Here is a 12,508-nt window from a genome sequence, read left to right as displayed (position 1 = left end):
GTTGTTAAGAAGAAAAAAAAAGTAGCACATTTTCTTGTGTCCTATTTATAAAAATGATACTTGTGGTTATACAAAATTATAAACATTTATTATTACAAACAATCAACAATTGACAAAAAATCAACAATGAACTCTGAAATGGAAATCAACAATAAAAAATAATCATACTTTTAATGAGACGGATGTACTTGATCAATTGACAGCAAATTATCAATATTTGGCTTCAGTTTTGTAAAAAGTAATCTCAAATCTCCCCGTTCTGTGATGTTCAATCTGTTTTTTTTTCTTTCTTTTTTTCTTTTTTGTCAACAGGTTGGTAACGGCCCTAAAATTTCTTTCGACAAGATATGACGAGGGAAACGCTATTCAAAATTTCCTCGCAATTTCCCACAGCCCAGCATATTTTTCGGGGATTTCTGCCTGCAGCCAAAATGTTTGATAGCCTTTTTTAAATTTCACCTTCAGTTCCTTGTTGGTGCTGATCTCAAGTAGCTCCTCTTGTAATACACATTCGCCTCTTCCGTTTCATCAAATGGGGTTATGATCCATGGTGGTATTTCCATCGTCAGAATATATTCAAATCTATTTTTGAAGTCATCATGCAGGGTATTTAAATGTTGAGCGTATGTCTGAATATCCTCATCAAGACATTCTATCTGTGACAAGTGCGGAAACTGGGAAAATTCGCGCCTACTAATATTTCAATTTACCAAAAAAATCCGAAATTACACCCTTTGTTTTTATTAAATTAAGGCCGTCCCCTTGTAACTGCAAGTTAACGTCATTGAATTTTATGAACAAATCTGTTAAGTACGCAATGTCCGCTTTATATTTGATCAGATTTTCTTTTAAATCTGGTGCTTTAGTTTCCAGACACTCTATCACTGATCCGAAAAGTGAGTAAAATCTCGATAAGCTTGCACCTTTCGACAACCAGCGTACTTCAGTATGTAAGAGCAATCGTTGGAAATCTTCATCATTTTCATCGCACAATAGTGCAAATAAACGGGTATTCAAAGCATTGCTTCTTATTTTATTAACTACGTTAATCATAAATTGAAGCGATTGGTGCAATCTATCATTCAAATTTTTCGCTACAAGATGTTGTCGGGGGATGGCACAGTGAATTACAATTAGTCCTGGTATTATTCTTTTAAAATGGCTTATAAACCCACGATATCGCCCGAACATGGCAGGAGCTCCATCTGCTGCCACCGAAATAATGTTTGTAAATGGAATAAATTTTTCTGTAAAAATAATCACTCAGGACATTAAATATATCAGGAAACAAATGAGTAACGTTTTGTTCTTGGCATTCGTATTTATACTAATGTAGATTACAAGCACAGTGCAAGGCGCATTTCATCCCTTTGCAGGTCTAAACAAGCATCCCGGACGAGCGGGCGAACGGGCGGCACTTTGCAAGTCTCGAGATGTGGTGTACACTTGTACTATTATCTATTGTTCTATTCAATTCTGTGTTTGAACTGAGTCTCGAATATTTTTGAGTACCTACCGATGCTACCTGCCTACGTTGATAGGTAAATCCAAGCCAAAATTTTTATTTATTATGAAAACCAGAAAATTTTTCGTGGACCCCCACTTACAACTTGTGAACCCCTGTTTTCTTTTCACGTCTACGTGGACCCCCGTATGGTCTCCTATGGACCCCTGGGGGTCCACCTGGACCACTTTGGGAACCTATGTTCTAGAGTCTGGTAGTTTCTATATCTAGACAATGAAAAAAAATATATTGCATACTCGCAAGCATTGTGAATTTAAACATGTTAGAAAAGCGAGTTTTCTTTTTCCTTCCTTTTCCATTTAATCGGATTATGTCATAGCAACGCGTAGCCAAATGTAACTAGTAATAAAGTGTATTTCAATTAAGTAATTATTATAACTTATAATTTTTAAAAATTATATATGCAATTAATTTACTAATTACTTGGAGCTCCAAAGCACAAGAAAGTTAAAAAGTAAACGATATGTTTTTTTTTTATTTTAAGCTATGCATATTATTTAGCTTGAATTATTCTACTTCTTTAATATTCTTTTTCAACGATATCATTACTAAATGAAATTTTATACTAAAGCGAAAGCACAAAACCGCAAATTAAGCGAAAAAAATTAAGAACTATTTGACAAAGCCTATGCACAACAGACGCTACGCGTAAAGAAGCATTGACAACTACGGCGCACAATGGAAGACCAAGCTTACCTCAAGCAGATCACGTGACCACTGCAGGAGATGCGCAAATCCATCGCAAACCATACATTTCGGCGGTTTGAGGGTGAGGAGAGGAGCTTTAAGGATAAGTGCCATTTACCCGTAGAGTTGTATCATAACGCTTAGTCTGCTGGGTGTGAAAAATTGTTTTTATCGAAATGGTGTGGCCATAAATTAGCTCAATTATTTCACTACTGGCCAGACCCAATCGCCAATTCTATGCGATGTCGTTTTTAAACGGGAGACCCAGGATATAAAGCGAGGACATCTTTGGTAATAATTTGTTTTGTATCTACTTCTAATGCTGTTTTTACAGGGTTCTGATATTAAGGAATCTTGAACTACATTTAAGAGTAATTTATGGCATGACGACTAGTGAATCAAAACTAGTGATATACTAATTTCTGTAGGCAAAAAATTTTCTAGTAATGTCTTAACTTATATACCTGTACAAAAAAAAAAGAAAGAATAATATGAAAACATATTTTTCATTAACATTTAATGGCCATTGTTATTGCAGAAAGAAGAGATGTTCCTCTTGAAACATGTTTATATCATTGTATGAATTTTTATCTTTGCATCTTTATGATACAGAGAAAGAAATTATAAATCTAATGATTATATTTGCCTTCACACACTCGGAAAATTTTTATAATTTCAACATTTCTATTTATTTTAATTTGTATTAGTATGTGACCATTAACTGATAAAAACAAAATAAAGTATTGTGATATTCTTGATTTTAAGTTATGGTGCAAGAACATTTTAATTCTGTAATATAAATTTTGATTATTGAAAGATTGAATTTTAAACCATTTGTCATACAAAATGTATGATGCATCCAATATATTATATATAAAGAATGATTTTTCTACTATAATCATTCTGTAGAAGCATTTTCAGTAACATGATTAAAGTAAAAAGTAGATGTTATTGATTCAGAATTAAAACTATATTTTGTATTTGTATAATGTTTTCTGATAATTTGCATTTTCTGCAATCCCAATTTAAAAATACTTATATCTAGGCAATTTTGTCCGACATTAATATCCCATTTGCAAAAACCATATAATCTTTTCATATCATTAAAGCACACATATTTAAGATATTGCCAGGGAATTTATATGTTTAGCATTAATTTTCTTTTAGACAATTGCAGCTACATAAATTCTAAAAATGTTCATGCAATTGGAACTATTTTGTAAAAAGAAGAAAAATCTATGTAAAATATTGTAATAATGCATGCATAGTTTCGGTACTTTTCCATTAGCCGGGCGCAAGCGAAAAATCGCCAAATAATGTAGAATGCCGCAACATTCGCTTTTGGTTCACAATCTGTTAGCCGGGCGTAAGAGAAAAAATTGCCAAATATTGTAGAATTCCGCCAAATTTCTTGCTGCAAATTCGCGTTTGGTTCACAATTGGCAACATTTGCGCCCGATTAACGGAAAAGTACCATAATTTCTTAGGGGATATTGTAGAATAAACCAACTGTTCAAAAGCAGTTGGAATTTGAATCTTTATCATTTTTTTTTAATTATAAAAAGGAACATACTGTAGTATTTATGAAAATATAATGTTCAAGCTATTTAGGTAAATAAATACTTCTTGTAGCTACTTTTGTTTTATTTTTATATTGTTATCAAATTTTAATTATGTTTGTCATATTTATAAATAATGTTATTTTTTATATTATTATTTTTTTATTCTTTAGAAAATATCCAAATCTTGCTTATCATTTTTTAAATGTAACTTGCACATTAAATGTGTGTCTTTATTTACTGCAAAATCCCCTTGATAATGTTAATTTAAATTTTATGCTGTAAATTATAGTAAAATATTCCAACCCAGTAAACAAAAACTTTCAGTATTGGTATCTTATTTCAGTTACATATGGAACAATTTCTTTTTTATTGTATGATTTTTTAAAGTTATATAGAAAGTATTCTACTTCCAATGTGTGTAATGAAAATACTTGTTATTATGTATATTTTAATTCCACATATTATACAAAGACAATCTTTGTTAAACCGACTCAATCAAATATTACTACATATATGTTTTCATTATAAATTGTGAGACAGTTGCATATTTATTTCAGTAAATAGCAGACTATAGTTAATACTGTGACGTTTCTTAAGAGCAATAATGGTCAACAATCTTTTAGTGCAATATTTTTTTTAATAGGTAATTACTTGCACACATCACATACACATATATAAAGTGGTTTCAGCATTTAAATTTGTTATCAGGAGGCTATATTCCTTTAAACACATCACACACACCGTTTACCACACAACACCATTTTCACATCACTCCATCATGCCGTCTTTCATTCTAGTCTATCTTAGAGTTCGTTCATAGAGGGCGCTAGTCATTACAATACTCTTTTTTTTTATTGCTAATTGCTTATCAAAGAAATGTCCAGTAGGCTTTCAGTTAAATGAATTCATATAGATTCCAATTTTAAATATGTTTATTCGATGCATCAGGTTAGGATGCTATTGTTAGCGTTTGGGTGTTACTTTAAGTAATATCCTTGTATTTTATTTTAATAAATATTTATCCTATACCCCATAAATGAATATGTACATTGGTTTACATGTTAATTGAGACTATATTGAGTCCTATATTCAGCAGCCATTCATATTGTTCATATCAGTATCCTGAAATTACCACTTTTCAATGATTCTATCTAATTAAGGGATGATAATCGAAAGGATGATCATATTTTGGGAATTGATTATTCTTTAATGTTGATTTCTGCCCTATTTGATACTTTTTTTATTCAATTCCCCAAACCACCACTTGTATGTGAGTATTGTGTCATTACTACCATGCTATTTTATTATGGCTAATTCAAGTGGCAAAATAAATAAAGTTCCTGGAGTGGCATGAAAAATATTTTACACAGTATCATTAAATGTAACCGAAATTATCTACCACTGTCAATTTCACAATGTTATTGCAAAATTCAATAACAAAAAAAGTTTTAACATTAAAAAAAATTATTTTGTAAAAATGTAAATCTTCCATTTGTCCATCATAATTTAATGTATAGACCTCTTATAGTGAAAAAAAAATATTTTAAAGTATTTTATTGTGAATTGCAATTTTTTCCTGACAATAATAGGAATAATTCGCAGTTTTTATGCCTCCCAAGTTCATGCATAATCCAAATTCACCATATTGCTAAATATAAACATCTCCGCCATTTGTCTTTCCTCTCACCCCCATCTTCACTTAATACATGAATCAGAAGCATATGCAATAGCACGTAGAGTTTTCAAATCAGAGTGAACAGTATCTTGGTTTTCTTAACGATTGATAACTGTAATGAAAACAAACATATAATTTACTTTAGAAATATCAACTGTTATGTAAATATTTCAAGCAAGTTTTAGTCAAATTATTTTTGTTTACTTTATTTTCTTAACATTTTCAGACTTGCCACAACTTTGTTTCTAGATTGTTGATTCCAACCTTATTATGCGTTTTTTCAAAATTTTGTTTTTGTCTTGCAATACATACAAAACTACCAAAAATATAATTTTTTTTTCATAGAAAGGAAAATATTTTTCCATAAATAATAATAAAAAATGGAAAAGGCTATTTTCATTGTGTTCTTTTAAAATATCATAGTATAAAGTTTATTTCCCCCTTTAAAGTCAAACAACACAAATGAAGTTTGTAAAATGATGAAATATATTATATGCTTTTGTAAAATGCTTTAGTTTTAAGAAGGTTGCAGCACTATTTCTGTTAATGATTAGGAACACCATGACAATGGTGTAACTGAATTGCTATCTAGATTTCTAAAAAAAATTGCCATGAAAAATTAAGATTTGTTTGTAAATTAAATTGAATAAGTTGATTGCAATTAAAATTTTATACAATACTGTTGTTATTGCAGTTAATAAAATATCTATTAACTAACATTGAGCTGTTGCTAAATTCTCAATTCTTGAAAACAGAAGTTCTACAGATTTAGTATATATAGAATATAACACTAATATGTTATAATAGTGTGTATATGTGTGAGTGAGAGATTTATTCAAATAATACACAGAGTTATCAGTAGCATTTATGTAAATATCTTTGTTTGCATTGAACTAATTTTAAAAAGAATTATAAGCTCATTTGTTGCCTCACTTACATAAAACAAAATTATAAGTATTACTCTATTTAGTAACTGAAACTCAAAATAAGTGTACATAAACCTGAAAATAGAAATTCTTTCACTCAATAAAATCAACATTTGTGAGATTGCATTTATATTTAACTTAATTTTTTTAGTTATCAAGCAAGATTTTTTATCACAACGTAGTTAAAAATTGAATAAATATTCTTTGAATCATTCCTGTTGTTGGTGCTTTAATTCTCAGATTTGGATAACAGACAAAATTTAAAACTGTTGTTGTATGATCATCTTTAATTAGAATTAAACAGGATGCAATGTTAAAATTAGGATTAATTAATATACAAGTTGAAGATACAAGCACAGCGTCTGCGGTCTTAATATATCTTATTGCCGCCGTGGAAGAACAAACTTTTTGTATAATATTTACAAATATTACACATGTATTGTATAATGCATTAAATCTATAAATAATCATTCAGAAATATATCGTTGATCTAGAAGAATTTATTATATTATTTAAATGAACATATTAAATATAGATGATACTCAACACAGATTTCTGTGAATAAATTTCAAGTAAAAAAGAAAAAGAAATATTAAATTAAAATTAGTTTGGTTCTGTATGATTATGGAATAAATTATTCAACCCATGCCAAATCTATTAGACTACTATGATATAAATGCTATTACATCTTTTGTATTTTTATCAGTAAGCATCATTTAAGTTAGATTTAAATTGAAGTTTAAAAATAAAGAAAGAAGTATGATCTTAATGCTTTTCCTGAGTAGTTGATAAACTTTGTGATTTCAATTTTTTTCCCCCAGTAAGCACATCAAAAAAAATTATTTTTTTAGATTGATGTTAATATTGTTTTCTCATTTTTTAAAAATAAAGACAATCTTTATCCTTAAGTTTGACTATATATTTTCTACTCATAAATTTCTACTTAAATTCAATAAGTCATTTAATTTATTTCATTATGCACATTACAGATACGAATTCTTTTAGTTTATCACTATAAATTATTTAAAAATTATAGGTTTGCTATTTACAAGACTTTAACATGTACTTACTTAAAACTACTTATCACAAATGGAGTATAACGACTAAATAAAAATCAACATGCATGAAATGGATAATGATTTCTTTTATTATCATATAACATATTTTGTAATTTAAATATCAACATCGTATTACTTCTTCATTCACAATGTAATTTATACATTTCTAAAAATTTTACATAAGATGTTTATGAAAGGCATCAAAAGAGCCTGCAAAATAATGATGTTTACAAAAACATAAAAAAGTGATTTAAAAATAGACATTAATAGAGAGAAATTTAAAATTAAAGTTAATCGATTTTTAAATTTTTTCACTCATTATATAACACTGTTTCTAACAAAAAGAAACAGTTTCCATATTCACGTACAAAAGCAATGATAATGTTTCCCTCCTGCTCAGTGGAAAATGATTCAATTGAACAGGAGGAAGTGTTGAGGTACTGCTCAGCAATTAAAAGTCGACCGGGTGCCCCTCTGTCTCAAATGTTTCTACCTGTTAAAAGTACAGCTTATGATGGATTCATCCATTTTATAGAGATAATTATTGCAATGGAGACTCTATTCCGATGTGTGAGATAACAATTCGATGGCTCAATCCCTTGAAAGCACAATTGTTTTTAGAAACTTGTAATTAACTGACATTATTTAGTCAGAAAGAAGATTGTGCGTACACTGAAAGAGTGGACTGTAGAAAGTATTTGTCTTGACTGAACGAGTACTTGTTACTGTATAATTTTTGCTGGATGGTTTGTAGTTGACTTAGTATAAACCTACCTTTACTTTTGAAATTAAGTCATAATGGTTAGTACATCAAAATTTCGATAATTTATTAAAAATGCCTATTAGACAGGTATCCTTTCAGTATTATTATCTTTGTACTTAGATAATCAATACCGAAAGAATCCTGGATGAAATATTCTTGTTAACAATGAAAACTGCTGAGTTTTATTGCAATGAAAGCTTTATTTTGAAATTTAATTAAAAATTGTTTTAAAATTATGTATAAAATTGAACGACATTATAATGTAATTAAAAATATACTTTTTGAAATGTTAAGATAGCGTAACAGTCGTTTTTAATTCAATATTTTGGGAAAGTTATGGTGGTAAATGTCAAAATTCCATTAAATTTAAAATTAAAATTGTATTAGGAATTTTTTTTAAAAAAAGGTCGAAAATAACATATTCCCACATTCCATTGTAAATCTGTGCTAAATTGTTAATATATTTTAATTGATAGATAGATATATTAATAGATATTGACTGTATAGAGTGAAATTTTGACATATTTATATTATGGTTAATTAGGCATAAAATAACAAAAAAATTTGCAAATTCAGTATAGTTTAATTTCCAAATGAAGAAATGCCCAGGAGCTTTGAATGCAAGTTTAGAAAAATGATCTTTTTAATAACCACATTGTACATATTAATGAATTTTGAACTAAAACATTTAAAGGAAATTACTTTTTAGAAAATCTGGTGTTGTTTACAATTTATTCATAATTTGCTTTACTTAGAATGCAATTTGCTTTATTATTTTAACTTTAAAAATATTTTTGAAACTTTTCCCTTTTTCATCAAATATGGTCTTTGAGGTTACTATAATTTATTGCATGCATAGCATTATTTTCATGCAAGATTCATATATTAATTGCTACATTTTAAAAGAAGAAAAATTTCTAAACTATGTGCTTTTTTGTCATGCACTATAATACAGCTTTAACCTAAGATTACTGTCAATTTTTTTTTTAATTGATTGAAAAAGATTATTTCATGAAACATTATTTTGTATTGCATGAGAAATCCATAAGATCCTTTTTTTTTTTTTTTTTTCTTTTCAGATTTTTTTCAAGATTTTGCGGAGGACTTGCTTGAAAATAATTTCCATTCTGTCTAGGAATTTACTTTTTAAAAAAAATGGAAGCACCTGTTAATGATTCGAAGATTATAGTCCCTTTCGTGCCATCACTTTTGCACTTCTCATTGGTAAAAGTAAGTTTTCCATTGCTCAAAAGCTTTAATGATGCAACTTGGTGTGTCATCATGGAAGAAATAAAGCGCTCAAGTCCTGCAGAATTTAATGAAGCTAGGCCTGAAAATCCTAAGGTAAACAAAGCAAAGGAAAAGTTACTTTGCATTCCTTCACATTTAAGACTCGAAGTATTAGAAACAATTATGGGCTTGCATTCTGCTGTCGCACACTGGCGTATGAGCTATCCACTTTTACATACTTCAGATGATTTTCCTGAACTTCTTTTCTTTAAAACTGATGGAACAGTTGATAGAATTAAGACAGTTCAGCAATTGGTTCTGAATGAAGATATAAATATCGAACAGAGGTTTGATTTGGCGTGCTCCTATTTCTTGGGCAATACTATAAACACTTTGTGGGCAGAAATGAAGAAATCTGGTAAGGCAGCCAAATCTTTGACAGCTTATAATCCTGTTTCACGTTTTTGGGTTAGAAGGATGCGTCATAAATATCGGGTTCCGTGGATATATGCCGTTCAATTACACCTTGACCTTCCTGATGAATTTTTGAGTAGTCCGACACCAAGATTCAGTGCTTTCTTTCCTTTCTTGCGGCCAAAAAACAGGGTGAAGTTTCTTATCTCTTTAATGAAGACCACACCAGATGATTTCCTGTTATGTCTGTATGGAGCAACTAAAGAAGAAGAATTGCAAATATTGAAAATGGATACTCCAAAACTCCTTTGTATCTATTTGGATTGGCCACTGCAAAGTTTCTTCCTTGAAATAGTAGAAAAATTGTGGAATTTTATTGATTCTTCTCTTTTTAAAGCAGTACTAGAGATTATTTACTCGTACAGTATGAGCAGGAAGGATTTTGATTATGGCAAACTTTATATGGACTTTTGGGAAAGAAGCCCTAATAACTTGAAGGAAGAAGCAAACGCGTGCCCAATTTTCTGCAACAAACTTAAATTGTATTGCGATTCAATTAAGAAGAAGCGAAAAGGTGATTTTGATAAAGTGACAGGTTCAAAAAGGAAAAGATATGAATTACCTCCTGATCTCGAGCATGCAATAAATGTGCCAGCAGACAGCTTTTTTGCCAACACGTTTGTTTATCTCTTTGATTCAGATGAACCAGCGATATAAGATTATCACCTTCTCAAAAAATGCTATACAAATTTTTGTATTGCATATGAAAAAATACTTTCATCTTCCAAAACATTAAAATGTCATCTACACGATTACAACTTGAAGCTACATTTTTTTTTGTTAAGTGTTCAAAGATCTGAGTTTTTGGATTGACTATCTTTTCCTACAATGTCAAAAATGTTTTGCCTCATATTTAACATTTCATTTTTTATTCTATCTTACTAAAAAGTGTGATAATAGTTTAAAAGTACTATTTGGTTAAAAAATATTATCGTAAGTGAGTAGAATTTCACTATGTTTTCAATTTCATGATAGTAGGTTGTAACAATATTAATTTGTAGACATGACCACATATGATACTAACATTACTGATTTTTGTCAGCATTGGAGTTTGTGTTAAGCATCTCTCTGTCCATTTCATTGTAACAATTCCTTCATTTTGTGAAAAATAAAAATCAGATTAAGAAAAATAAATATCTAAAAGTTATATTTGAAATATCTTTTGGCTTGTCTTGTCTAAGGCAGTGTTTATGGTACTTTGTTTTTAAAAAATGAAAGATATTAATTATGCATTTCAATAAATAATAATATATTTTAATTCTTGAAATTTATAAAATTTCACCTTCACATCAATTTAGTAATTTACTATCTCATTCATTATTTATTTTATGGCTAGAGTTAATTATTTATATCGCAAAGAATTTTGAATGATTTTCAATATAAATTATGCTACATGATTCTTATCTTCTCTGCGAAGAAATGCTCAGCTTCTTATTACAGATAAAATATTTCCTTTATGCATTTTAATAAAAATTGTATGGATGAAGCTGGATTCAATTTAATTCAATAAAACATAATTCTACATGTAGGAGTTTTATTCTAAAATAATATTTCATTATTTTTTTATTATTGGCTTTTTTGATATAATTATGTTGATGTTTTTAAATAGTTTTTTTATATTGTAATTTTTAAAATTTTGAAGAAAGTTTTTTAAAATTTCAAATGGGATATACAATTATAAGTTCAATTGATTACTGGTTGTATGTAAATGTTCATTGTAATATTTTTTAAGAAAATAAAATTTTAAAATAATAGAAATATATTTATCTATATAGTACCAAGCGATTCTTTTTACTGAGGTAGAGTACAGAGGTTTCACTCTCATAAGTATTTGAAGCAATTCATTTAACTGGACTGTGGTGACCTAAGATAAGGTCCCAGTTTTCTTATCCTAAAGTTTCAGGTTTGAAATCCTGCTCTAAAGAATTACCTGAAAAGAGGTGTGATGTATGTAAATCCATTGGACACAGATGTTTTGCTATTGTGGCATGAAAGTTTGGAGAATGGATCCTGGCTCGGATAACTACCTTGTCATATAGCCCTTCTGTTGTGCTCAAGTCCATTTCTACCCATATGCTGCTTAATTTTGTAAATAAATTTAAAATAACATGATATTATTCTGTGTCTTCATGAATGTGGTCAGTTTGTTATTCTGTGAAATATACTCGTCTTTTGTTGTGATTGCTATATAAGCCTATTTGCTTTAAAAAATAAAAAGTTTACCTACCTTTTGTTCAGGTCTTTTTAGACCCTTATGTTAAAATGCATGGATTTAAAAAGAAAAAGTACAATTTTCTCATTTGTAATATGATAAATAAATTTATTTATAAATTGAAAATATATTTATTATTAATGTATATTCTCGTGACTCGGAACTCTACTTTCATTTTGCAATCAGTTTATTTTTGCACAACACAAGACAGAGTTTTATGAGGCTATTTACATAATGATTATAGAAACTGATCAGAGTATTTACACATGAAGTAGACTGAAATTGATCAAATGATCCATACATCAAAGAGATAAAATAATGTAACGTAAAAATTTTCCTTAAAGCAAACACAACATATTCTACTTAAATCAGTAAACTAGATTGCCAGATTCCAAG

At 28.9% G+C, this 12,508-nt stretch overlaps 1 protein-coding gene across 1 annotated transcript; it reads left to right on the top strand.

Annotated features, from left to right (window-relative positions):
• Positions 1–2,329: 2,329 nt before the first annotated feature.
• LOC129960661 (uncharacterized) lies at positions 2,330–11,086 on the top strand. The gene is made up of 2 exons (XM_056074211.1): positions 2,330–2,503; positions 9,276–11,086. The coding sequence occupies exon 2, from the start codon at positions 9,352–9,354 to the stop codon at positions 10,555–10,557; it is 1,206 nt and encodes a 401-aa protein (XP_055930186.1). The 5' UTR covers positions 2,330–2,503; positions 9,276–9,351; the 3' UTR covers positions 10,558–11,086.
• The last annotated feature ends 1,422 nt before the right edge of the window (positions 11,087–12,508 follow it).

This window comes from Argiope bruennichi, chromosome X2 (assembly GCF_947563725.1).
Source record: "Argiope bruennichi chromosome X2, qqArgBrue1.1, whole genome shotgun sequence".
In the NCBI taxonomy this organism is placed as follows: domain Eukaryota; kingdom Metazoa; phylum Arthropoda; class Arachnida; order Araneae; family Araneidae; genus Argiope; species Argiope bruennichi.
Note: the sequence above shows the minus strand (reverse complement) of the source record. Positions and strands in the feature narration are given on the sequence as shown.